The sequence below is a fragment of the Echiichthys vipera genome, assembly GCF_963691815.1.
Source record: "Echiichthys vipera genome assembly, chromosome: 7".
Lineage (NCBI taxonomy): Eukaryota > Metazoa > Chordata > Actinopteri > Perciformes > Trachinidae > Echiichthys > Echiichthys vipera.
In genome coordinates, this window is record NC_139832.1 from 484,170 (window position 1) to 511,331 (window position 27,162).

A 27,162-nucleotide genomic window follows, 5' to 3' on the forward strand; every position below is an offset into this window, starting at 1 on the left:
TTTCGATTTTTTTGGAAATTTTAGAATTTTTTTCATAATTTGTTCGATTTTTTTTGGAAATGTCTGATTTTTTTTCATGAAATTTAGAATTTTTTTCATAATTTTTCGATTTTTTAAAAATAAATTTTCGATTTTTTTGGAAATTTTAGAATTTTTTTCATAATTTGTTGGGTTTTTTTGGAAATTTTTGATTTTTTCATCAATTTTAGAATTTTTTTTCATAAATTTTAGATTTTTTTCATAAATTTTAGATTTTTTTCATAAATTTTTGAATTTTTTCATAATTTTTCGATTTTTTTCTATAAATTTTCGATTATTTTGATTAAATTTTCGATTTTTTTGGAAATTTTAGAATTTTTTTCATAATTTGTTGGGTTTTTTTGGAAATTTTTGATTTTTTCATCAATTTTAGAATTTTTATTCATAAATTTTCGATTTTTTTAAAATACATTTTCGATTTTTTTGAGAAATTTTCGATTTTTTGGGGAAAAAATTCATTTTTTTTCATAAATTTTAGATTTTTTTCATAATTTTTCGATTTTTTTCTATAAATTTTCGATTATTTTGATTAAATTTTCGATTTTTTGGGAAATTTTAGAATTTTTTTCATAATTTGTTGGGTTTTTTTGGAAATTTTTGATTTTTTTCATCAATTTTAGAATTTTTATTCATAAATTTTCGATTTTTTAAAAATAAATTTTCGATTTTTTGGGGAAATTTTCGATTTTTTTGGAAATTTTAGAATTTTTTTTCATAATTTGTTGGTTTTTTTGGGAAATTTTGATTTTTTTCATCAATTTTAGAATTTTTATTCATAAAATTTTCGATTTTTTTTGGAAATGTCTGATTTTTTTTCATGAAATTTAGATTTTTTTTTCATAATTTTTCGATTTTTTAAAAATAAATTTTCGATTTTTTTGATAAATTTTCGATTTTTTCATGAATTTTTGTTTTCATAAATTTTTGAATTAATGATTTCGATTTCTTGTGGTGGTTTTGCATCTATTTTTAGTCATTTTGCATCGTTTTGTGTTGGTTTTGCATTTATATTAATCTATTTTTGGTCATTTCATAAATTAAAGTCTGCATTAATATTAATAAAGTATTGAAATCTTCTCAGATTAATATTTTTTCATGAACGACAGAAAAACTGAACTTCTTCACGTTTATTAAAGACGCCTGAGTTTGTTTTTACATCAGTGAAAGAAACAGAGAGAAGAACTGTGAAAGCTCTTTAATCACACACACACACACACACACACACACACACACACACACACACACACACACACACACACACACACACACACACACACACACACACACACACACACACACACACACACACACACACACACACACACACACACACACACACACACACACACACACACACACACACACACACACACACACAGTTTTAATAAAAGCGATGATTCGTTTTTGTCTTTAAAACTTAAATGAACTCAGTTTTAGTCTCAGCCACCAGTTTGGAACCAGTCCGGCCCGATGACATCATTATTACATCATCATCATTATTATTGTTATCTCTGCCCTCCTGTCTCCGTCCTGACCTCTGACCTCTGACCCCTGACCTCTGCTCAGTGTGGAGACGTGCAGCAGAGTAAACATGTTTAAGTTTCTCCAGTTTGAACCGATCACGTTGGTTTTGAGGCAGATTGAAGTGAAACGGAAGAAACTGTTGAGTGTGAACAACATGGAGGCTTCCACGGATGAGATGAGCGACCAATGAGAGCGAGGGAACGTGACCTACGACCAATGAGAGCGAGGGAACCTGACCTACGACCAATGAGAGCAGGGGAACGTGACCTACGACCAATGAGAGCGAGGGAACGTGACCTACGACCAATGAGAGCAGGGGAACGTGACCCACGACCAATGAGAGCGAGGGAACGTGACCTACGACCAATGAGAGCGAGGGAACGTGAACTACGACCAATGAGAGCGAGGGAACGTGACCTACGACCAATGAGAGCGAGGGAACGTGACCTACGACCAATGAGAGCGAGGGAACGTGACCTACGACCAATGAGAGCGAGGGAACGTGACCTACGACCAATGAGAGCAGGGGAACGTGACCTACGACCAATGAGAGCGAGGGAACGTGACCTACGACCAATGAGAGCGAGGGAACGTGAACTACGACCAATGAGAGCGAGGGAACGTGACCTACGACCAATGAGAGCAGGGGAACGTGACCTACGACCAATGAGAGCGAGGGAACGTGACCTACGACCAATGAGAGCGAGGGAACGTGAACTACGACCAATGAGAGCAGGGGAACGTGACCTACGACCAATGAGAGCGAGGGAACGTGACCCACGACCAATGAGAGCAGGGGAACGTGACCTACGACCAATGAGAGCGAGGGAACGTGACCTACGACCAATGAGAGCGAGGGAACGTGACCTACGACCAATGAGAGCGAGGGAACGTGACCTACGACCAATGAGAGCGAGGGAACGTGACCCACGACCAATGAGAGCGAGGGAACGTGACCTACGACCAATGAGAGCGAGGGAACGTGACCTACGACCAATGAGAGTGAGGGAACGTGACCTACGACCAATGAGAGCGAGGGAACGTGACCTACGACCAATGAGAGCAGGGGAACGTGACCTACGACCAATGAGAGCGAGGGAACGTGACCTACGACCAATGAGAGCAGGGGAACGTGATCTACGACCAATGAGAGCGAGGGAACGTGAACTACGACCAATGAGAGCGAGGGAACGTGACCTACGACCAATGAGAGCAGGGGAACGTGACCTACGACCAATGAGAGCGAGGGAACGTGACCTACGACCAATGAGAGCGAGGGAACGTGAACTACGACCAATGAGAGCAGGGGAACGTGACCTACGACCAATGAGAGCGAGGGAACGTGACCCACGACCAATGAGAGCAGGGGAACGTGACCTACGACCAATGAGAGCGAGGGAACGTGACCTACGACCAATGAGAGCGAGGGAACGTGACCTACGACCAATGAGAGCGAGGGAACGTGACCTACGACCAATGAGAGCGAGGGAACGTGACCCACGACCAATGAGAGCGAGGGAACGTGACCTACGACCAATGAGAGCGAGGGAACGTGACCTACGACCAATGAGAGTGAGGGAACGTGACCTACGACCAATGAGAGCGAGGGAACGTGACCTACGACCAATGAGAGCAGGGGAACGTGACCTACGACCAATGAGAGCGAGGGAACGTGACCTACGACCAATGAGAGCAGGGGAACGTGATCTACGACCAATGAGAGCGAGGGAACGTGAACTACGACCAATGAGAGCGAGGGAACGTGACCTACGACCAATGAGAGCGAGGGAACGTGACCTACGACCAATGAGATCATTTAATTGTGAAAACCAACGTTTTCACAATTAAATAGTCAAATTTCTCTTATTTAAGGTCAAACTCCTCCAGAGTCTTTGTCTTTAATCCTCAGTAACCATGGAGACGGTTTTTATTAAGGTCGAAATCAGGAGAGATGCTAACAGGACGTGGCTAACAGTGGTTAGCTCGGGGCAGCACGGTGGCGTCCCTCAGGGAAGCGTCTCTCACACACACACACACACACACACACACACACACACACACACACACACACACACACACACACACACACACACACACACACACACACACACACACACACACACACACACACACACACACACACACACACACACACACACACACACACACACACACACACACACACACACACACACACACACACACACACACACACACACACACACACACACACACAGTAACAAAAACAGGCTTCAAATCAAAGTCGTGCTTCACTGTTTTAAACACTTCAATCACATCAAAGTCACATGGCACCGAACGCAGCACGCTGGAGTAAATGTGTGTAAGAGAGTCCCCGCCCCCCCCAGCCCCCCCCCCCCTCAGGCGTGGCACGTTTGTCCTCCGAGGGTCGGGTTGGCGAGGAGCGCGGCGCCCGCCGGCCTCCGTTCAAGTAGAAGCCCTTTCTTTCTTTCTGCTGGCGAGGAATGATCGAGCTCCAGTCCAGGTTTGTGTAAGTGCAGAGGAAGTGCACGCCGCCGACCGTGCACGCCGCTGACCGTGCAGAGGAAGTGCACGCCGCAGACCGTGCACGCCGCAGACCGTGCACGCCGCCGACCGTGCAGAGGAAGTGCACGCCACTGACCGTGCAGAGGAAGTGCACGCCGCTGACCGTGCAGAGGAAGTGCACGCCGCTGACTGTGCACGCCACTGACCGTGTAGAGGAAGTGCACGCCACTGAGCGTCCAGGGGCGCAGGGGAGGGGGGGAGGGCGGCGTGTTCTTGTGCCCCTTCTTTTGCGGGCGGGCGACCCCGTGCAGAGTCAAAGCAGCGCCCACGTCTTTCAGAGTTAAGGCTTCGAGGAGTTTCTAAACCCAGCGGCCAATAGGAGAACTACCTGCTGTACGGGTCGCCGGGGTAACTGTTGGCGCCGCCCCCGCCGCCGCCTCCTCTGCCGCCGCCGCCGGGGAGGGGGCTGTGAGAGGAGGAGGAGGAGGAGGAAGAGGGGGAAGACATCAGCAGGGAGGAAGAGGAGGGACCCGGCAGCGAGTCGTCGTCCGTGCGCCCCCCGTCGAACACGTCGTCCATGTCCACGGCGAGGGAGAGGCCGGCGGCGGGCTGGGGGCCCCACACGGGGGCGAGCTGTTCAGACGGGGCGGGCGCCGGCGGAGCGGCGTAGGGCGAGGTGATGAGGAGGGGACCTGAGGTGGAGGTGGAGGGGGCCATCATGGCGGGGTCCGCCGCCGCCCTGGACGCCCCGGCGCCCGTCTGGGAGCCGCGGTGGATGCGGTGACTGACGATGATGTTGTTCCCGAAGCCGCCCATGGACGCCATGGTGGTGCTCTGCTCCCGCTGGACCACCGCCGTCATCCCGCCCTCGGCGATGAGCCGGCGGATTCGCGCCAGAGCGTCTTCGCCCGAGCCGAACTCCGGAGACTCTCCTGCACCAACGAGACGCCACGTCAACAACAGTTACAGCGCCGCCGCGTCACCGCCGCCGCTTTCTGTCACTCTACACAAACACGGGCGAGGAACAGGAAGTAGCTGCTTCACAATAAAAGCTTTTCAACAACAAAACAACGGGAAATTTAAAGGTTGAATCTGCAGAAACTTTATTCAAGTTTTATTTTAATAATAAATCTTGTAAATGTTTGACTTCCTGTCCCGTTGTGTTTCCATGGCAGCAGCCAATAGCGTTGGGTGCTGCTGGTTGCCAGGGTTGCCTGTTGTTGGGTGCAGCTACTGTAGGCTGGTTGCCAGGGTTGCCTGTTGTTGGGTGCAGCTACTGTAGGCTGGTTGCCAGGGTTGTCTGTTGTTGGGTGCAGCTACTGCAGGCTGGTTGCCAGGGTTGTCTGTTGTTGGGTGCAGCTACTGTAGGCTGGTTGCCAGTGTTGTCTGTTGTTGGGTGCAGCTACTGTAGGCTGTGAGTCACTATAGGCCGAGCATTCACTCCATGGACTGAGAGAAAGGTGAGGAACGCCATTCAAACGCACGCCCACATGGCTACGCTGCTCCTGGATGCTAACATCACTTTCATCTGCACTTAGCTGGGACGGCTAACGCTAACGGCTAACGCTAACGGCTAACGCTAACTGTCAGTCAAACTCCTCTAATCCTTGTTTTGATGCTGTGGTTTTCTGGAGGGGACGGGTTCAAACAGGCTCAAACAGACTCCGCTCTCCTGGAGCTACTGGGCCGGGTCTGACCAACCTGGCAACCCCACTGCTGGACTTCTACTTTGTTGTTGGGATGATCTGGAGACTCTAGATGGAGCCGCTCTGATCGTTCTGCAGGTTCAACCTTTAAATGTATAAATAACTCAGAGCTGCAGCGTTTAGTTTGTTTATGAATAATAAATATAAACGATTCGTTTGTTTCAGCGACGGCTGAAGAGAAAAGTCGTGAACGCGCTCGAGCGTGAATCGTTGCTCGTTAACGTGGAGTGACAGAAAGCGGCGCCCGAGCCTCATGCACAGACTGTGACACAGATGAAAGCGGCGCCTCAGACGGGCCGGGCCGCTCCAGTACCAGCTGTGGAGGTGGTGGCGTCCGCCGGGGCGCCGTCCGGACCACTGGCGCTCTGAGACGCCTCCGGGGCGCCGGGAGCTGCTCCACTCGTGGACGGAGTCTCAGGAGGGACATCTGAGGACAGAAGGGACAGACGTCAGTCCTGCTGTGGAGCAGGGGACGAGGAGACGAGGGGACAAGGAGGCGAGGAGACGAGGGGACAAGGAGACGAGGGGACGAGGAGACGAGGGGACAAGGAGGCGAGGAGACGAGGGGACAAGGAGACGAGGGGACAGGTAGACAAGGGGATGAGTGAACAAGGTAACAGGTGATCAGGTGAACAGGTGATCAGGTGAACAGGTAAACAGGTAAACAGGTGAACAGGTGATCAGATGATCAGGTGATCAGGTGAACATGTGATCAGGTGAACAGGTGATCAGGTGATCAGGTGAACATGTGATCAGGTGAACATGTGAACATGTGATCAGGTGAACAGGTAAACATGTGATCAGGTGAACATGTGATCAGGTGAACAGGTGATCAGGTGATCAGGTGAACATGTGATCAGGTGAACATGTGAACATGTGATCAGGTGAACAGGTAAACATGTGATCAGGTGAACATGTGATCAGGTGAACATGTGATCAGGTGAACATGTGAACATGTGATCAGGTGAACATGTGATCAGGTGATCAGGTGAACATGTGATCAGGTGAACATGTGAACATGTGATCAGGTGAACATGTGATCAGGTGAACAGGTGATCAGGTGATCAGGTGAACAGGTGATCAGGTGATCAGGTGAACAGGTGAACATGTGATCAGGTGATCAGGTGAACAGGTGAACAGGTGAACAGGTGATCAGGTGATCAGGTGAAAGCGTGTCCGTACTGGCTGCAGGCGGCGGCGGCGCGCTGGGCTCTGATAGGTCCCTCTCCGTCTGCGTCTCGGCGTTCTGCAGCTGGATGATTGGCGTCTGCGTGCCCTGTGATGTCACAGAGGGGGGCGGGGTGTCGGGGCTGGAGGCCGATAGCGTTCATCAGCCCCATGTCTCTGTCCAGCCGCCAGCCGGAGCGGTTCGGACTGAAACAACACAACCACCGCGCCCGTTAGGGTTTATGCAAATGAGACGCGCCCATAAGCCCCGCCCCCCTGGTTACTGTTGCTAGGCTGGTGAAACTCACCCGGGTCGGTCAGAACCTCGGGTCCGGCTCGTTCCACTGTTGTTGACGGAGAACAACGGCTCGCTGCTCGACTCCGCAGGACTCTCACCGTCACTGCGGTAGAACCTGCACACACACGCAGAGAGAGACACACACACACGCAGAGGCAGACACACACGCACACACACACACAGAGACAGAGACACACACACACACACACAGGTTAACTCGGTTAGAGCGGGGGAGGACGTCAGCACGACCTCGTTAGCGTCACTAATCGACTCGTTGACCTTCTGTGTTCTCATCAAATCTAATCTCAGGACGGAAACTTCCACAACGACCACGAGCTCCAGCGGCGCCGTTTAGCGACCCACGTCTGTGACACGTGAGCTCTGGGGGACCGCTCAGCGTTCATATCACACACACACACACACACACACACACACTCACACACTCACACACTCTGGCTTCTACTCTGGTGTTTTACATCTATTGTCACAGACCCAGACCCAGAGGGGGGCACTCACACGGGCCTGCAGATCACCAGGTCCCCCTTGTTGGTTCCGTAAGCCAGACCCATCCCCGGGTCCGGCAGCCAGCGGGCCGAGTTGATGCTGACGTGGCGTCTCTGGTCCGGGGCCATCGGGGTAAAACCACGTTAAAGACCATCTGAGGGGGACGCCACAGACATGAACATTCATAAACATAAACACAGACACGGCAGCAGGAGTCTCGCCCTGCTGTTGTTGTTGTAAACATTAATAAACATAAACATGAATAAGCCGGGGTCTCACCCTGATGGAGGTCTCGCCCCCGTGCGGCTGCTGCAGGCGGAACACCTGAGCCCACCATGTGGTCGGTGGTCGGGTGCAGCAGAATCCTGCGAGACGCCAAACCCACCATCACGTAACAGCCAATGGGAGAGAGGCTGACGGAGATGGCGTTAGGACCTGCACACACACGGGGAGACACACACACACACACACACACACAGGTACACACACACACAGGGACAGAGAGAGAGAGAGAGACACACACACACACACACACACAGGGACAGAGAGAGAGAGAGACAGACACACACACACACACACACACACACACACACACACACACACACACACACACACACACACACACACACACACACACACACACACACACACACACACACAGACACACACACACAACACACACACACACACACATCAATATTTATATATGAATCATCATTATTATGACTTTGTTTCATTTTCTTAAATCTGCATATTTTAGTCAGTTTTGCTTCGATCAGACTTTTGACAGAAAGACTTTTTTCTGCTGTTGAAGCAGAAAAAAACACACACGTTCTTCCAGACTCCTAAAGTGAACCGGGTCCAGACAGACCGGGTCCAGACAGACCGGGTCCAGACAGACCGGGTCCAGACAGACCCGGGTCCAGACAGACCGGGTCCAGACAGACCGGGTCCTGACAGACCGGGTCCAGACAGACCGGGTCCAGACAGACCGGGTCCTGACAGACCGGGTCCAGACAGACCGGGTTCAAACAGACCGGGTTCAGACAGACCCGGGTCCTGACAGACCGGGTCCAGACAGACCGGGTCCAAACAGACCTGGTTCAGACAGACCGGGTTCTGACAGACCGGGTCTGACAGAACGGGTCCAGACAGACGGGTCCAGACAGACCGGGTCCAGACAGACCGGGTTCAGACAGACCGGGTTCAAGACAGACCGGGTTCAAACAGACCGGGTCCTGACAGACCGGGTCCAGACAGACCGGGTCCAGACAGACCGGGTTCAGACAGACCGGGTTCAAACAGACCGGGTCCTGACAGACGGTCCTGACAGACCGGGTCCAGACAGACCGGGTTCAGACAGACCGGGTTCTGACAGGACCGGGTCCAGACAGACCGGGTCCAGACAGACCGGGTCCAAACAGACCTGGTTCAGACAGACCGGGTCCTGACAGACCGGGTCCCAGACAGACCGGGTCCTGACAGACCGGGTCCTGACAGACCGGGGTCCAGACAGACCGGGTTCAGACAGACCGGGTTCTGACAGACCGGGTCCAGACAGACCGGGTCCAGACAGACCGGGTCCAAACAGACCTGGTTCAGACAGACCGGGTTCTGACAGACCGGGTCCTGACAGAACGGGTCCAGACAGACCGGTCCAGACAGACCGGAGTCCAGACAGACCGGGTCCAGACAGACCGGGTCCAGACAGACCGGGGTTCTGACAGACCGGGTTCTGACAGACCGGGTCCAGACAGACTGGTTCTGACAGACCGGGTTCTGACAGACCGGGTCCAGACAGACCGGGTCCAGACAGACCGGGTCCAAACAGACCTGGTTCAGACAGACCGGGCGGTTCTGACAGACCGGGTCCTGACAGAACGGGTCCAGACAGACCGGGTCCAGACAGACCGGGTCCAGGACAGACCGGGGTCCAGACAGACCGGGTCCAGACAGACCGGGGTTCTGACAGACCCCGGGTTCTGACAGACCGGGTCCAGACAGACCTGGTTCTGACAGACCGGGTCCAGACAGACCGGGTCCAGACAGACCGGGTTCTGACAGACCGGGTCCAGACAGACCGGGTTCTGCAGTTTGTGTTTGACATTTTTTGGCGCCTGTTTTATTGTTTGTTTTTTATTTTGAACGTGAAAAAATAAATAAATCCTAAACATTTTCAGAGGTAAACAAATGAATGACTCTGTCTGGACTAAAGGACGCTGACGGAGCGCCGCTGACGGAGCGCCTGCGGGCACGTGACGGAGCAACGCTGACGAGCAACGCTGACGGAGCAGACCTGACGAGCTTCCTGACCGACGAGCGACCCTGACGCTGACGGAGCAACCCTGACGCTGACCGGAGCGTCCCTGACAGAGCGACCCCTGACAGAGCGGAGCTAACGTAGCGGCGGGCTGACGGAGCGACTCAGACGGAACGACCCTGACGCTGACGTAGCGACCCCTGACGGAGCGGCGGCTGGGGTACCGAATCTCTTGGTGTAGAGCATCTCCCCCAGGTTGTGAGGAGCCAGGGAAGTAGATGGCGAGGATGCCCTCGTCGGGGAAACCGCGCTGGCTGCTGGGGATGAAGACGGCGAGCAGCTGCCCGTCCGCGGAGATGTCACAGCTCGCAGTCATTGTAGATTTACAGTTTGGCACCAGGACGTTGACAGAAGCTGAGAGAGAGAGAGAGAGAGAGGGAGAGGAGAGAGGGAGAGAGGGAGAGAGAGAAGAGGAGATGAAGAGAGAGAGAGAGAGAGAAGAGAGATGAGAGAGAGAGAGAGGGAGAGAGAGAGAGGGAGAGAGAGAGAGGGGAGAGAGAGAGAGAGAGAGGGAGAGAGAGAGGGGAGGGGGGGGGGGAGAGAGACAGAGAGGGGGGAGAGAGAGAGAGAGAGAGAGAGAGAGGGGGAGAGAGAGAGGGGGAGAGAGAGAGAGAGAGAGGAGAGAGAGAGAGAGAGAGGGAGAGGGAGAGGGAGAGGGAGAGAGAGAGAGAGAGGGAGTGAGAGAGAGGGGAGAGAGAGAGAGAGAGGGAGAGGGAGAGGGAGAGGAGAGAGAGAGAGAGAGAGAGAGAGAGAGAGAGAGAGAGAGAGAGAGAGAGAGAGAGAGAGAGGGAGAGACACACAAACAAACAAACAAACCGATGAGAATCAAACACGTGAGGCTCACAGTCGTCTCATATTTGGTCTTCCCTGATTTTACGTTCACAGTCTTAAAGAAACAACTCTTCTCTCTCTTCCTGGTTACGGTTGCTAACGTATGATTGGCCCGTGGCTGCTGAGGGGAGGGGCTAGGTGAAGTGTAGCTGAGAGGACGCAGCAGCGGCGCGGGGGCACAGTGGTCGTACCGTTGCTGATCTCCGGCAGGTCGAACTTGGTGAAGTCCCACCACTGCAGCCGGTACGTGGTGTTGGCGATGTTACTGGCAACGGCCGACTGACCGTCACCGATGGACGCACCTGGAGAAGGACAGGAGACACTGTGAGGGGTGTGCGTGTGTGTGTGTGTCCCTGTGTCCCTGTGTGTGTGTGTGTGTGTGTGTGTGTGTGTGTGTGTGTCTCTGTGTGTGTGTGTGTGTCTGTGTGTGTGTGTGTGCGTGCGTGTACCGGCGAGCACTCTGTTGACGGAGGAGTGTGTGGCGAGGCCGGGTTGCCCCCTCTCGTGGAAGATCCCGGCGTAGGGCAGATACTCCGGGAGCAGGAAGCGCCTGAGGACGAGAGCATGGTTACAACAAAGCTGCAGCTTCTGACGCGAGGCCACAGATCACGGCGCCGCGGCCACAGACGACCTGAAGACGACGGCGCCGCGGTCAGAGACGACGGCGCCGCGGTCTGAATACTCTGGGGTCTGGAGACGATGACTCACCGCGGGACGAAGCGACCCAGGGAGGGCGCCGACATGCGTGCGTTGCGTGGAGTCCTGTGTCGCGCTCTGTCTCCGTTATCACTGTGACACAAACACGACAGGTCAGATGCTTTGTTTACAGAGGATCATAAAACAACAACAACAACAACAACAACAACAACAACAACAACAACAACAACGACGACGACGACAACGACAGAGGCAGAGCTTTCACAAGTGTGAACGTTAAAATTAAACTTATTACATTAAATTTTTAAAGACAATTATAAAACTGTTAAAGTTCAACATGTGAAAGGAACAAGAAACAAAAGAATAAGAATAACTGTTAATAATAAAACACAGAAAATAAAGCAACAAAACACTTAAACAGCGTAAAAACAACAATAATAATAGTTATAATAATAATAAGTGTGTAACATGTGTGAACAGGAGACGTCAGCAGAATAAAGTGATTATATTCTATTAAACTTTGTCACCTATTAGCTTTATTTTTCAGAATAAAGTTCAGAAACTCAAAGCTGTTTTTGATTTGGGCTGTTTTGATATAAACGTGTTTCAGGTGCGTTTCCATTTTATAAATATAATATATTATATTATATTTATAATATAATATATTATAAATATAATATATTATATTATATTTATAATATAATATATTATAAATATAATATAATATATTATATTTATATATATTTATTATATTATATTATATTTATATATATTATATTTCCATGTTTAGAGTTTATAACGTGTAGAACAGCTGCAGTTTGGTTTCATTTGTTTATGTTTTAAAGATGATTTTTTTTTAAGCTTTTATTTTGTAGGACAGACAGGAAGACGTCAAAACAACCACAGTTACGGAGAACGAGTCGTTCATTCTGAATAAAATGAAAATATTAAATTCATGAACAGACTCAGGACGTTTGAGAACTCTGACGTCATCGTTTTACTCTTTTTATGATTATTAAAAATATTTTATTTATTAAAGAAGAGAATTTATGACAAATGTCACGTTAGGGAAGAAAACACTGAAAGTGCACAGATGCCCCTGCACAGGTCACTTCCTGTGCAGATGAGGTCACTTCCTGTGCAGATGAGGTCACTTCCTGTGCTGCGTTCTTCTACTTCACCAAGAGAAAGATCTGATCTGATATTATTATTAATATCTAACGATCAGATGAGTTAATTCTTTTTTATTAAAATCAGACACAGCGACACAGTTACAGTTACAGCGACCGAGTGACGTCGTGAGGCGGAGCAGCAGCTGGTGACGAATGAACACAGAGACAAGTCTGCTGTTTAGTGCTGATGTAACACCCTTTCAAAATAAGACTTCCTGTCCCAGCCTTGTGTTCCCCGTTGTTTGAACAGATCTGAGTTTTTAAAAACATCAATGCGTGTGACGTGTTACGGCGTGATGACGTATAGGCAGCAAGAAGCATTCTCCGAGGCCCAGGTAGTGTGAGTACAAACGGGCCTGGAGGGGGGGACAAGGACCCTAAAGCACGGGGCACGGGACGCACGCACAGTGGGAGGGCGCTCTAACCTGTAACGGAGGCACAGTGGGAGGGCGCTCTAACCTGTGACGGAGGCACAGTGAGAGGGCGCTCTAACCTGTGACGGAGGCACAGTGGGAGGGCGCTCTAACCTGTGACAGAGGCACAGTGGGAGGGCGCTCTAACTCACCACACAGCTGATCCTGATAGTTCACATGTTCGGACGTTGGTTGTGTTTGGTTTGGACCCGGGAATCTTATTTTGAAAGGGTGTTACGTCACTGAACGGACGGACAGCAGCAACGCCAAAGTTGTGAGGGAGCACGCGGAGCTGCTCCAGCAGCAGGATCGGGTCGGCGGACGCGCTCAGCCCCGGTGTGGGATCGGTTCGGTGCTTCTCCATCAGCACCGGGCTGCTCTCAGAGGAGAAACACGCCGCTGGAGCGACTCACATGCAAACGAGGGGCGCTTCAGCGCGACAGACCCGGCTCGTCGGGTATCGGACCCTGATGGAAACGCACCTTTGGTTCAAACGTTACTAAAGCAGCGACGGCGTCTGAGGTTCTGCAGGGACCAGATCTACGCTGCCGACTCAAAGCTCTGCACACGTCACCAAACTTACTCCAGCTCCTCAAAGTCCACGTCGCTGCCGTCCATGGAGCCGGTCGGGTTGGAGGCCGGGCTGTCGGACGAGGACGACATGGCCCTCAGGCGGTTCTGCTGGTACCGCAGCGAGCGCTGACGGATGCTGTCCCTCCTCGACAGGTACTGGATCATCCTCTGAGCGTAGTACGCAGCCGGGGAGAGCCTGCACACAGGAGCCAGAGTTACACACACACACACACACACACACACACACACACACACACACACACACACACACACACACACACACACACACACACACACACACACACACACACACACACACACACACACACACACACACACACACACACACACACACACACACACACACACACACACACACACACACACACACACACACACACACACACACACACACACACCTGGCTGGATCAGGGTAGATGGGGTGGTCTCTGGATCCAGACATGTCGTAACGAGACAACGACAGCAGAGACGACTCCAGCAGTCTCCTGGAGGACACAAGAGACAGTCAAGGGTGAACCCGGGTCAGCCAGGTCCAGGTGAACCCGGGTCAGCCAGGACCAGGTGAACCCGGGTTCAACAGGTCCAGTTGTTTTTAGTTTTTTGTCAGTTTTCAAGCCTTTATTTTGAAGGACAGACAGGAAATGGGGTGAGAGAGACAGGGAGGGGGTTGGAGTCGAACCTTCAGCCTTTTTACACGGGGCGGCTGCTCTGACCACTGTGCCACCGACACAAAGACAATAATTATGGTAATAATGATGTTAATGTTCATAATAATAAATAATAATAATAATAATAATAACAATAGTAAGTGAGGGCTCTGTGCGTGAGCCCAGAGCGGTGCGGGGCCCCAGTGGACACAGTGAGCGTACCTCCTGAGCGAGTCCTCGTCGGGGGGGTCCACAGGCATTTCTTGGCTTAAGGCCTCGGGCGGCTCGGTGGACCTGCCGGCTGCCGCCTGCCGGTACACGCGCTCCCACTGCGCCGTGTCCTGGTTGTACACCAGGCCCACCGTCTGCTCCCCGGACTGGCCGGGGGGCGGGGCCACGGGGAAGGCCACCGTCCCGGCTCCTCCGCCCCCGGGGGCCGGCGGCTGCTCGCCGGGCTCCGGGGGAAGCCTCCGCTCCTGGGGTTCGGCCTCCAGCGCCCTCCTGGCGTCCTCGGGCTGCCAGGGGGGCGGAGGCGCTGACGGAGGGAAGGAGGGGGAGGGGGAGGGCTCCAGGGTGGAGGCGGAGGTGGAGGACGCCTGATTGGTCCTCTCCCAGCGCTGGGAGTCGTGGTTGAAGGTCAGCAGGTTGTGGCACGCCCGGCAGCGGTTCAGGTGTCCGCGGGAGGCCGGGGCGGCGCCGGGGTCCTGGCTGTGGTGAGCGGGAGGAGGGGGGAGGGGGGGCTGGTAGTGGATGATGGTGGGGGAGGAGGTGGAGGGAGAGGAGGAGGGCCCGGCTCGCTCCGGGTCCATGTTGTTGTTCAGCAGCTCCTGGCTCTGCTCCTGACCCGGGTCCGCCATGGCGCCCCCCAGCGGCGGCTCCAGGTCCTGCATGCGGTCGAACTCCATGAAGTAGCGGCTCAGGTTGCACTGCAGCACGTTACGGAAGGAGGCGGTGTTGCTGCGAGAGCCGTCCCAGAACGGGTGGTGCCCGCTGCTCGTCCCCGCGGCGTCCCGGGCGCCGGGCTCTCCCTGCTGGGGGAAACCGCGCCCTTCAGAGGCGGAGGTGTAGACGGGCGAGTGGGAGGAGCCGTCCTGCTGCCGGAGCACTGACAGGAGGCTGATGGAGGAGGAGGAGGTTCTGGGGGGCAGCATGCCCGGCCCGACCCCGCCCCCGCCCTCCCTCATGCTGAGCAGGTTGCGTGTCCAGTCGGGCCCGGGTCTGGAGGCGGAGTGCGGCTCCACGCCACTTGGCGCGGGAGGGTTCAGAGAAGCGCCGGCGCTGTAGTAGACGGAGGTGAAGGCCGAGGGTCGTTCTGACGGCTGCCTGGGCTCCGTCCGGGCCGAGGAGAAGCTGGAGGCCGGGGGGGCGTCGGGCACCCGCGGGTCGGAGGGCAGCGGGTCGGACGCCAGCGAAGGGTTGCGGTTGACGGAGCAGCGGCTGCACAGACACACCATGCCGAGGTGCTGGGTGCAGCCCGGGAAGGGGGGCCCGCGCTCAGAGCCGGGGAACTGGCCCAGAGGCATGCTGGGAGATTCTCCCACGTTGCTCCCGTTCTCACCCAGAGGGCGCGGCGGGGGCGGCGGCGGCTCGCCTCCCGTCTGAGCCCCCGGGGAGCGAGACGACAGGATGTGGAGGAAGTTGTGGAGGATTGGCGTGCGGCGAACCGGCTGCGACGGCAGGAAGGAGCGCTGACGGAAGTGGGGCATCTCCACGCTGTCCATGGGAACCTCCGAGTCCTCCTCGTTCTGAAAGAGACGCCACAGGTCAGAACGCCGCTCCGCACGCCGGGAACAACGCAAACACACGGCGCTCAGGACTCACCTGCTGATTGGACGGGTTCACTATCGCCGTCAGGAGGTTGTGACCGAGGGGATCGAACCGGACCAACCTGAGGAGAGAGAGGGTGGATCAGCTGCTGGTCACATGATCACGAACCAAAGGATCGAACCAGAACATCTGCAGCAGAGACAGGACACTACCGCCTCGTCACACCACACACTCGTGATGACATCATCACGCCGTACGCTCGTGATGACATCATCACGCCGTACGCTCGTGATGACATCATCACTCTGCGTCTGATGCAGATTTTCATCGTCTCTGAAAAACTTTTAAACGTTTGTTGTGTGTGTGTGTGTGTGTGTGTGTGTAGGGACTCTTCTCATGCTGCTGTAGAGGTTTGCTGTTATTTTCAGCAGCATTAGTGGTTAAAAAAGACCTTTGAATGCCTTCACCGTGCTGCCCCGAGCTAACCACTGTTAGCCACGTCCGGCTGTTAGCGTCTCTCCTGATTTCTACCATAATAAAAACTGTCTCCATGGTTACTGATGATTAAAGTGCAGACAAAGACCCTGGAGGAGCTTACACTTTAATAAATATTTTCTTAATGTCTGGGATTTAAAAATCTTCTGGATCAAAATGTTTCGTGTGTTTATTTGCATTTTAAAAATTGTTATTTCCTTCTTGTTTATGAAACACTGTCACAGTTTATTCATGGTTCTTGTTTAAAGGCGTCTCAATGTGTGTTTGACTTCGTCTGTTAGCGTCACCGCGGCGTGCAGCGGCGGCGCTCAACCCACCGGACTCTCTCCGTGTCGCTGCCCGTCTTGACCACGGCGAAGGGCTCCGGCCGGCTCCAGTCCCAGAAGTGGAGCTCGTTGTTGGTGGCGATGAGCAGCAGCTGGGCGGTCGGGTGGAAGGCCAGAGACGCGATGGCCACGTTGCTCTCCGTGAACCAGCTCTCACTGCCGCCCTGCAGGAAGAGCACGCCGTTTAGCACGCCGGCACAGGACACAGCTGCACACGGGAATCAAACTCAGAGCTCCGACACCTGCTCAAGGTCAAAGTCAAGCACTTTCAAGGTCCAGTTTAAAACTTTCCAGCACCGGGGGATGAACGAGTCACACTGCCGCTCAAAACCACGAGACGCGACGCGTGCCGAGCGAAGCGATAAAGTGCCCATCACCTGAAACGCCACCACGGCGTGAAACCAAAACATCGTCAAGTAAAGAGAGAAAGAGAACGTGTTACGCCGTTAATGTGGCGTACGCCGTTAATGTGGCGTACACGGTTAATGTGGCGAATGTACGGTTTTGTTTTGCGGTGCGAACTTTAGAACTTGAAGTCGGCGTTTCCCCCGGACCGTTCAGCCTCCGGCGCAGCTCGCATGCGTGCAGCAGCAGAAGTGAGCGCCGCAGGCAGCACGGGACGCCACAGGATGCCACGCACCCGTGAGCGTGACCGTGTGGGCAAACAGAGAGCGAAGTGCGTCCTGAACGACAGCGTGACACCGGAGCGTGTGCGATAACGTCAGACTCCAGGTTCATTCTGAACACGCATTTAAAAAGGCTCCATCTGGGTGTTACCATGGTTACGACCACCGCAGCTGTTCAAACCCAGCACCGACACCATTTCAACGACCCGACCCGTGACTTCAGAACGGACACGTGAGCAAACGTGCTAACGCAGCAGCAGCTCCTGTTTCAGCTCAGTTACTGCAGCAGCATGTTTTTATGTATTTGTTTTACATTTAAAACTAAAACTGTTGTTTGTTTGTTTACTAATTAAACGTTTGTTTGTTCTGACAAACATGAAGTTTCCTCTCTCAACTCTGAGCCGTGACTTTAGTGCAGCGCCACACGAGAAGCCGCCGGTGCTCGGGACATTTACAGGTGTTTTCAGATTTAAGTGTGGACAGAGAGGCGACGGTGTGGCGGTGGCGTGCAGTCAGGGCGCCGTGGAAACACTCACGTGAAGGTCCCAGATGCGAACTTCTCCATCAAGGCACCCGGAGGCCACCAGGCCGGGGATGGTGGGGTGGAAGGTGACGCACCACGGCGTCCTACGGTGGCCCACGAGGGAGTGAAGGCACTTTCCCGTCTTCACCTCCGTGATGTAAATATTGTGGTTCACATGAGTGGACGCCATCAGGGTCCTGAGAGAGAGAGCGCCGTTAAAGAGTGTGTGTGTGTGTGTGTGTGTGTGTGTGTGTCTGTGTGTGTGCCTGTGTGTGTGTGTGTCTGTGTGTGTGTGCGTGTGTGTGTGTGTCTGTGTGTGTGTGCGTGTGTGTGTGTGTGCGTGCCTTTGTGTGTGTGTGTGTGTGTGTGTGTGCGTGCCTGTGTGTGCGTGTGTGTGTGTCTCTGTGTGTCTGTGTCCCTGTGTGTGTGTGTGTGTGTGTGTGTGTGTGTGTGTGTGCGTGCCTGTGTATGTGAGTGTATGTGTGTGTGAGTCTGTGTGTGTGTGTGTGTCTGTGTGTGCGCCTGTGAGTCTGTACCTGTGTGTGTGTGTGTGTGCGCGCGTGTGTGAGTCTGTGTGTGTGTGTGTGTCTGTGTGTGTCTGTCTGTGTGTGTGTGAGTGTGTGTGTGTCCCTGCGTGTGTGTGTGTATGTGTGTGTGTCCCTGCGTGTGTGTGTGTGTCTGTCTGAGTGCGTGCGCCTTTGTGTGTGTGTGTGTGTGTGTGTGTGTGTGTGTGTGTGTCCCTGCGTGTGTGTGTGTGTGTCTGTCTGTCTGTGTGCATGCGTGCGCCTGTGTGTGTGTGCGTGTGTCCCTGTGTGTGTGTGTGTGTGTGTGTGTCCCTGCTTTTGTGTGTGTCCCTGCGTGTGTGTGTGCCTGTGTGTGTATGTGTGTCCCTCTGTGTGTGTGTGTGTGTGTGTGTGTGTGTGTGTGTGTGTGTGTGTGTGTGTGTGTGTGTCTCACCTGTCGGGGCTGAAGGCCAGCAGGAAGGTTGAGCGAGGGCTGTCGGGCAGCTCCACTTTCTGTCACAGACACATTCACACTCAGTTAAAGGAACAATTCACTGTTGGGCATGTATGTGACGCTGGGGGAGGGGCGTACGTCCATCTGGCTGACGTTTACAGAATTAGCCACATTAGATCCAGCGCCCGGAAGCTAGGCTAACAGCACAGGTTAGCAGCTAAAGGGAGCTAGTCTAACAGCACAGGTTAGCAGCTAAAGGGAGCTAGGCTAACAGCACAGGTTAGCAGCTAAAGGGAGCTAGGCTAACAGCACAGGTTAGCAGCTAAAGGGAGCTAGGCTAACAGCACAGGTTAGCAGCTAAAGGGAGCTAGGCTAACAGCATAGGTTAGCAGCTAAAGGGAGCTAGGCTAACAGCACAGGTTAGCAGCTAAAGGGAGCTAGGCTAACAGCACAGGTTTGCAGCTAAAGGGAGCTAGGCTAACAGCACTGGTTAGTAGCTAAAGGGAGCTATGCTAACAGCACAGGTTAGCAGCTAAAGGGAGTGAGAGTCCCGTGTCTCTGGAGCAGATTCCAGCGGCTCCACATTAGCATTAGCATCTAGTGTCTGTGTCAGCAGGCTGGATTCAAGGCTATTTCATTAGCATAACAGAGCTAACGCTAACACAGCGTGATCCTAAACCCTCTTGTTACTATGGAAACACCACCACACGAACGACCACGGTCCAGGTCCAAATGACGGAGTTAGCATGCTAATGTTAGCCCCCCCCCTGACGCTGACGGAGCAGGGCGTGCCTGTGGGCGGGGCTTGTGCGTACCTGGCTCTGCCACTTCATCCAGCGGACCTTCTCCTCCACCAGCAGCTGCAGGAGCCTCTGGGAGCCCAGCGTCTGGGAGCCGCGCTCCCTGCTCGCCAGGATCCGCACCGCGTTCCTCTGACGGGACGCCATGACGCTACCGGGGCCTCCGGCTGATTGGCTGCTCACTCCCGCTGCTGCCAGTCCCTCGCCATGCAGAGTCTAGGCTGAGAGACAGACACGAGTTTTTAGGTGCATCTGTATCAGTCGATATCTGTGTTTTGACAGTTCCCTGAGAAGGTTCTCTGAGAAGGTTCCCTGAGACGGTTCTCTGAGACGGTTCTCTGAGACGGTTCCCTGAGACGGTTCTCAGAGACGGTTCCCTGAGACGGTTCTCAGAGACGGTTCTCTGAGACGGTTCTCTGAGACGGTTCTCTGAGACGGTTCCCTGAGGCGGTTCCCTGAGACGGTTCTCTGAGACGGTTCTCTGAGACGGTTCCCTGAGGCGGTTCCCTGAGACGGTTCTCAGAGACGGTTCTCTGAGACGGTTCCCTGAGGCGGTTCCCTGAGACGGTTCCCTGAGACGGTTCTCTGAGACGGTTCTCTGAGACGGTTCCCTGAGACGGTTCCCTGAGACGGTTCTCTGAGACGGTTCTCTGAGACGGTTCTCTGAGACGGTTCCCTGAGACGGTTCCCTGAGACGGTTCTCTGAGACGGTTCCCTGAGACGGTTCCCTGAGACGGTTCCCTGAGACGGTTCTCAGAGACGGTTCCCTGAGACGGTTCTCAGAGACGGTTCCCTGAGACAGTTCTCAGAGACGGTTCCCTGAGACAGTTCTCAGAGACGTTCCCTGAGACGGTTCCCTGAGACGGTTCTCAGAGACGGTTCCCTGAGACGGTTCTCAGAGACGGTTCTCAGAGACGGTTCCCTGAGACGGTTCTCAGAGACGGTTCCCTGAGACAGTTCTCAGAGACGGTTCCCTGAGACAGTTCTCAGAGACGTTCCCTGAGACGGTTCCCTGAGACGGTTCTCAGAGACGGTTCCCTGAGACGGTTCTCAGAGACGGTTCTCAGAGACGGTTCCCTGAGATGGTTCTCAGAGGCGGTTCCCTGAGGCGTTCCCTGAGAAACGCGTCCAACGAGAACGTTCTGAGGAAAGTTAGTTTTTAAACACACGACTTTACTTCAGTCATTAAAACACGACACAAACACACACACACACTTGTTCATGATGAGAGCTGCTGGAATGTGTGTGTGTGTGTGTGTGTGTGTGTGTGTGTGTGTGTGTGTAGAGTAAACCCGACACACACTCTGCATCTTGTCCAAAGTCAAATTCAGTCACTTTTCGTGTATTTAAAGGTGCATTTCCAGACTCCTCCTCCTCATTTACAGCACAGTTACTAAAGCAGCTGCTCGTCACATTAAAGGAGCCGTTACTGTCCTGAAACACCCCGACAGCAGCCTTTCCACTTCCTGTGTGCGTCTCTTTTATATTTCAGATGAAACGTGTTTGTTGTTTGTGTCACTCTCCTGATCTGTCTGCAGAAGAGACGACGCAGGAAACATCAACGTTTAACAGGAACATGTGTGAGAAGATGCTGTTTCCAGTCAGCATCAGATCAGGTCCCACAGCGTCCACACACACACACACACACACACACACACACACACACACACACACACACACACACACACACACACACACACACACACACACACACACACACACACACACACACACACACACACACACACACACACACACACACACACACACACACACACACCAGCAGGTTGTTTCAGATTTAAACACTTTTCAGGTGTTTAAAGGAGCATTTACAGACTTTTCCATCTGTGCTGAACTACAGTGGTTTGCACTGGATCCACTAAACTCATTATTATTATTATTATTATTATTATTATTATTGTTATTATTATTGCACCTGATCATCACATAAAATGAAACGTTATTGTGCCACAAACACCGACCTGATGTTCCAGGATCGTTTCCACAGGAGGAAAAATGAGTTTTTAATGAAAAACTGTGAGAATATTTGTGTTTTTCAGGCTCTCAAACATGAATACCTCATCTTTTACTGCCTCTGTTTTAAACTCTGCTTCATCTTTAAACTCAGGAACATTTTAAACCTGGAAACATTAAAGTAAAACAGGAGTTTTCAGGTTTCCAGCTCCTGAAAAACCCTGAAAAACCCTGAAAAACCCTGAAAAAGGCAGAAACGGGGCTGAAGCGTCGTTAGCCGTGAGGCGGCTAACCCGGAGCTAACGGAGCCTGTCCGGGCTGAACGCTGCTAACCCCCGGGTACAGCCACGTATCCGGCCTTTAAATGAGACCCGCGGTCCTAACGAACATTAATAAATTATTATTAATATTTTACAACAACGCGGATATGAAATAAAGGCTCAAACAGGCGCGTGAGGCCTTCGCTTACCGTCCTTCTTTATGGAGCCCGGCGGAGACATCACAGGAGCTAACCGATGCTAACAGATGCTAACCGATGCTAACAGAATGCGTCCGCCGCAGAAACGGATCCGTCCGCGAACATCCGCCGCCTCTCAGACGGGTTTGGTGTTTTCCACAGGACCGAGTCCGCCGTCGCCACCGGGCCACATCCTCCTGAGCCCGGGTCCGGATTCTAACGTGTGACGCTTTGGCTCCAGTGTTTTCCAGCTGCCCCGACGACAAACGGCTACTGCGTAACTAGCTAGCTGCTAGTTAGCCACACACAGGCTTATCAGCAGAGCGCAGATCACAGCGAATCGATCACTCCATTCAACAAAACGAGTATTTTTTATGTTTTAATCCAAACAGAATAAATTCATATTTATCTGATGAAACATATTTGATTTAATAAAAATATATTTAAATCACCGAGAAGGAAAAACGTCTTCTACTCCAGAAAGATGCGGCTCTGACATCGACTACAAACCCTGGACACAGCCCGACTCCATCTATTATTTTAATATTTATTAATTTTATTAAAATATTATCAATTTATTATTTTAATATTTATTAATTTATTATTTAAATATTTATTAATTTATTATATTAATATTTATTTAGTATATTTAAATATTATTAATTTATTATTTAAATATTTATTTAGTTTATTTAAATATTTATTAATTAATTATTTTAATATTTATTATTTATTTATTACGTTTATTAGGTTTAATTTATTAAATATTATTTATTTATTATTTAAATATTTTGGTTTATTTAGGTTTAATCTATTAAAATATTAATAAATAATCCAGGTTTCATTGATTATTTAAATAATTAAATGTATAAAATGTATAAATTATAAACTAAAATATAATCATTTATTGAAATATGTAATTTAAAAATATTCTCACCACTTAAAAAAAAACAAGATTTAAATCTTCTGAAAAACCAAAATTAAGAAATAAAACATGAATTATTACAAACATTTAAAGTTTTTCACTGAAAAATCAAAATATTAAATATGAACTGAGAACAAACACGCTGTCGATTATTATTGTTATTTTAATATAAAACATCTTTGTTACATATTTATGTATTTCTGTTTTATATGTTTCACTGTTGTTTATTCACTGAACTCCAGAAGATTTTATTTCTTTATTATTTCTTTATTATTTTACATTAAAACATTTTCATCCTCTTCACTTTGTTTTTAAAGAACTTTTTATTGAAACATTTTAAAACACACGACTTTAAAACAGAGGAATAAAAATACAATAAGAGGAAATAAACTATAATAAATAATAAACACATTAAAAGAAGAAAAGAAATGAAATCAATAAAACTAAAATAATGACTCAAGCAGACGTCTACACATCATCCCACACGTTTATGAACAAACATGTTTTTACATTTTTATCATTAGATTCATAATTATTATTATATTAATATTAAATAAATAAGATACTAAAAATGGACGAGTCAGTAATAATAAAGTAAATAAAAATGTTCATAATTATGAGATTAACAACAATAAAACTCTGACAATGAAGATTTAAACAACAGGACTCCTCTTTACTTTATTAATAATTAAACACACACACACACACACAGAGACACACACACAGAGGCACACACACACACACACAGACACACAGACACAGAGACACACACACACACACACACACAGAGACACACAGACACAGAGACACACACACGCAGACACACACACACACAGACAGACTCACTCACACACACACACACACACACACAGGAACACACACACTCACTGACAGACACACACACACAGGTGCAGACACACACACAGACAGAGACACACACACACACTGACAGACTCACACACAGAGACAGACACACACACACACACACACAGACAGACACACACACAGACAGACAGACAGACACACACACACACACACACACACACACACACAGGGACAGACACACACAGACACACACGCACACACAGACACACACACACACACACACAGACAGGCACAGACACACACACACACAGAGACACACAGAAACACACACACTGACAGACACACACACAGACACACACACACACACACAGACACACACACACACACACACAAACACACACACACACACAGACAGACAGGCACAGACACACACACAGACACACACACACACACACACTCAGAAGTTCTCCTTGTAGAAGTTGAAGCTGAAGCGTTCACACTGAGCCTTGATGACTTTAGCGAGAGCCGGAGCGCCGCAGTAAAACACGTGAACTTTCCCTTTATTCTCCTCAGACACTTTCTGAAACACCTGAGACACACACACACACACACACACACACACACACACACACACACACACACACACACACACACACATACACACACACACACGCACACGCACACACACACACACGCACACACACACGCACACACACATACACACACACACACGCACACGCACACGCACACACACACACACGCACACGCACACGCACACACGCACACACACACACACACGCACACACACACACACACACACACAAAGAAAAAATGATGCAGAACACTGAATTCAAAGACAACAACTGATGTGTAATTTTCATTATTGGACTCATTTGACTGGTCTGAACCGGCGAGCTCCTGGTGGCCGGGTTTGCCACGGAGCCCGGCCGGACACAGACCAAAAAAGTGACGTGACCCTCCCCCCTCTCCGTCCTGTGGGCCCACCACTCACAGGAGGAACCTCTGGGGTCGGGGGCATCGAACCGGAGTGGGCGATGTTCAAAGCTTCCACTGCTGAAGCTGCAGCGGTGAGCTGTGGCCTCAAGGTCTCAGGTGCCTCAAGGGGCGGGGACCCTGGACCACCGTGGTGGACCCCGGGGGTCAGGGGTCCCCCTGAAGAAGGAGGCCTTCAGGATCTGGTCTCCCAGAAGACTCCGGAGGTGGTTCTGAGGTCCCCACAGGTCTGAAGGGCTGCAGCCTCTGCTGGGTCAGAGGCAAAGCAGCGGGTGTGGGAGGAGTTCACACAAGTCCTGGAGAAGGACTTTGGGGGGCACCGAGGTGCTTCTGGACCACCATTCAGCACCTCAGGAGGGGGACACGGGGAACCGTCCAAGCTGTTCACAGTAAGGACGGGACGCTGGTGCCCTCAGCTGATGAGGTCATGGGGCGGTGGAAGGACTCTGAGGAAGTCCTGAATGGGCCCAACACGCCCTCTTTTGTAAAGCGTGAGTTTGGCCAGAGAATCAGAGCAGCGGGGGCGGTGCTGCAGTCGCTCTACCGCACCGTTGTGACGAAAACGTCCAGCTGGGAGGAGGCCTCGGGGAAGACCCAGGACCAGGTGGAGAGATTAGATCTCCACACTGGCCTGGGAACGCCTCAGGATCCCCCAGTTAGAGCTGCTTAATGTGGCCCGGGAAAGGGAAGTTTGGGGTCCCTGCTGGAGCTGCTGCCCCTGAGACATGATCCAGGATCAGAGGCTGGAGCTGCTGCCCCTGAGACCTGATCCAGGATCAGAGGCTGGAGCTGCTGCCCCTGAGACCTGATCCAGGACCAGAGGCTGGAGCTGCTGCCCCTGAGACCTGATCCAGGATCAGAGGCTGGAGCTGCTGCCCCTGAGACCTGATCCAGGACCAGAGGCTGGAGCTGCTGCCCCTGAGACCTGATCCAGGATCAGAGGCTGGAGCTGCTGCCCCTGGGACCTGATCCAGGATCAGAGGCTGGAGCTGCTGCCCCTGAGACCTGATCCAGGATCAGAGTCTGGAGCTGCTGCCCCTGAGACCTGATCCAGGATCAGCGGTTGAAGATGATGATAATAATAATAATAATAATAATAATAATAATAATAATAATAATAATAATAATAATAATAATGTTCTGCAGGACCCCTCTGGTGCTCACCTTGCCCCACTCCGGGCGCCCTGGCTGGGTTCTGGTCCTCAGCCCGGTGATGGAGTCCCTCTTCTCCTTCTTGGCGAGCAGGTCCAGCGCCATCTGCAGGCCGATGGCCTTCATGTCGTTCTTACTGAGCGCCGACGTCATGTACATGTGCATCTGCAGGAACCGCCCTGACACAGAGAGACGCACGTGTGTGACACGACACACATCAAACACAAGTGTGTAACATGACAAACATCAAACACAAGTGTGTAACACGACAAACATCAAACACAAGTGTGTGACACGACACACATCAAACACAAGTGTGTAACACAAACATCAAACACAAGTGTGTAACATGACAAACATCAAACACAAGTGTGTAACATGACAAACATCAAACACAAGTGTGTAACACGACAAACATCGAACACAAGTGTGTAACATGACAAACATCAAACACAAGTGTGTAACACGACAAACATCGAACACAAGTGTGTAACATGACAAACATCAAACACATGTGTGTAACGTGACACACATCAAACACATGTGTGTGACTGTAGACAGATGGAAGGTTGCAGAACCTTCCGGCTCCTCGTCGGCCTGGTCCATCTCCAGTTTAGTCAGTAAACTCACGAACCACTCGAACGACTTCTGGTCTCTGTTGATCCAGATGAAGTCCACCTGCAGGATCCAGCACAGACCCCCTTAAACCTGAACCACGACTTTAGTCTGAAACGCTACGACTTTAGTCTGAAACGCTACGACTTTAGTCTGAACCACGACTTTAGTCTGAAACACTACGACTTTAGTCTGAAACGCTACGACTTTAGTCTGAAACTCTACGACTTTAGTCTGAAACACTACGACTTTAGTCTGAAACGCTACGACTTTAGTCTGAAACGCTACGACTTTAGTCTGAAACGCTACGACTTTAGTCTGAAACGCTA

At 51.1% G+C, this 27,162-nt stretch overlaps 2 protein-coding genes across 3 annotated transcripts in view; both read right to left on the minus strand.

Annotated features, from left to right (window-relative positions):
- Nucleotides 1–3,953: 3,953 nt before the first annotated feature.
- ambra1b (autophagy/beclin-1 regulator 1b) lies at nt 3,954–22,564 on the minus strand. Its single transcript, XM_083916617.1, is given in 23 exon segments — nt 3,954–5,000; nt 6,088–6,201; nt 6,957–7,068; nt 7,070–7,148; nt 7,250–7,354; nt 7,756–7,874; nt 7,877–7,897; nt 8,023–8,073; nt 8,075–8,178; nt 10,228–10,276; nt 10,278–10,417; nt 11,086–11,196; nt 11,344–11,444; nt 11,603–11,683; nt 13,720–13,905; nt 14,129–14,215; nt 14,600–16,122; nt 16,199–16,265; nt 16,957–17,129; nt 18,128–18,311; nt 19,072–19,130; nt 19,887–20,092; nt 22,315–22,564. Coding segments are annotated over 22 exon segments (4,146 nt in total). The 5' UTR covers nt 20,019–20,092; nt 22,315–22,564; the 3' UTR covers nt 3,954–4,452.
- Nucleotides 22,565–24,432: 1,868 nt separating this feature from the next.
- Nucleotides 24,433–27,162, minus strand: part of nox5 (NADPH oxidase, EF-hand calcium binding domain 5) — a 15,674-nt gene continuing 12,944 nt past the window's right edge. For both annotated transcript variants that reach the window (XM_083916619.1, XM_083916618.1), the window contains 3 exons: nt 26,797–26,896; nt 26,231–26,397; nt 24,433–24,641 (listed from right to left, as the gene is read on the minus strand). In XM_083916619.1, coding sequence (XP_083772745.1) covers nt 24,510–24,641; nt 26,231–26,397; nt 26,797–26,896 — 399 coding nt within the window. In that variant the 3' untranslated portion in view covers nt 24,433–24,509. The remainder of the gene's footprint in view (nt 24,642–26,230; nt 26,398–26,796; nt 26,897–27,162) is intronic.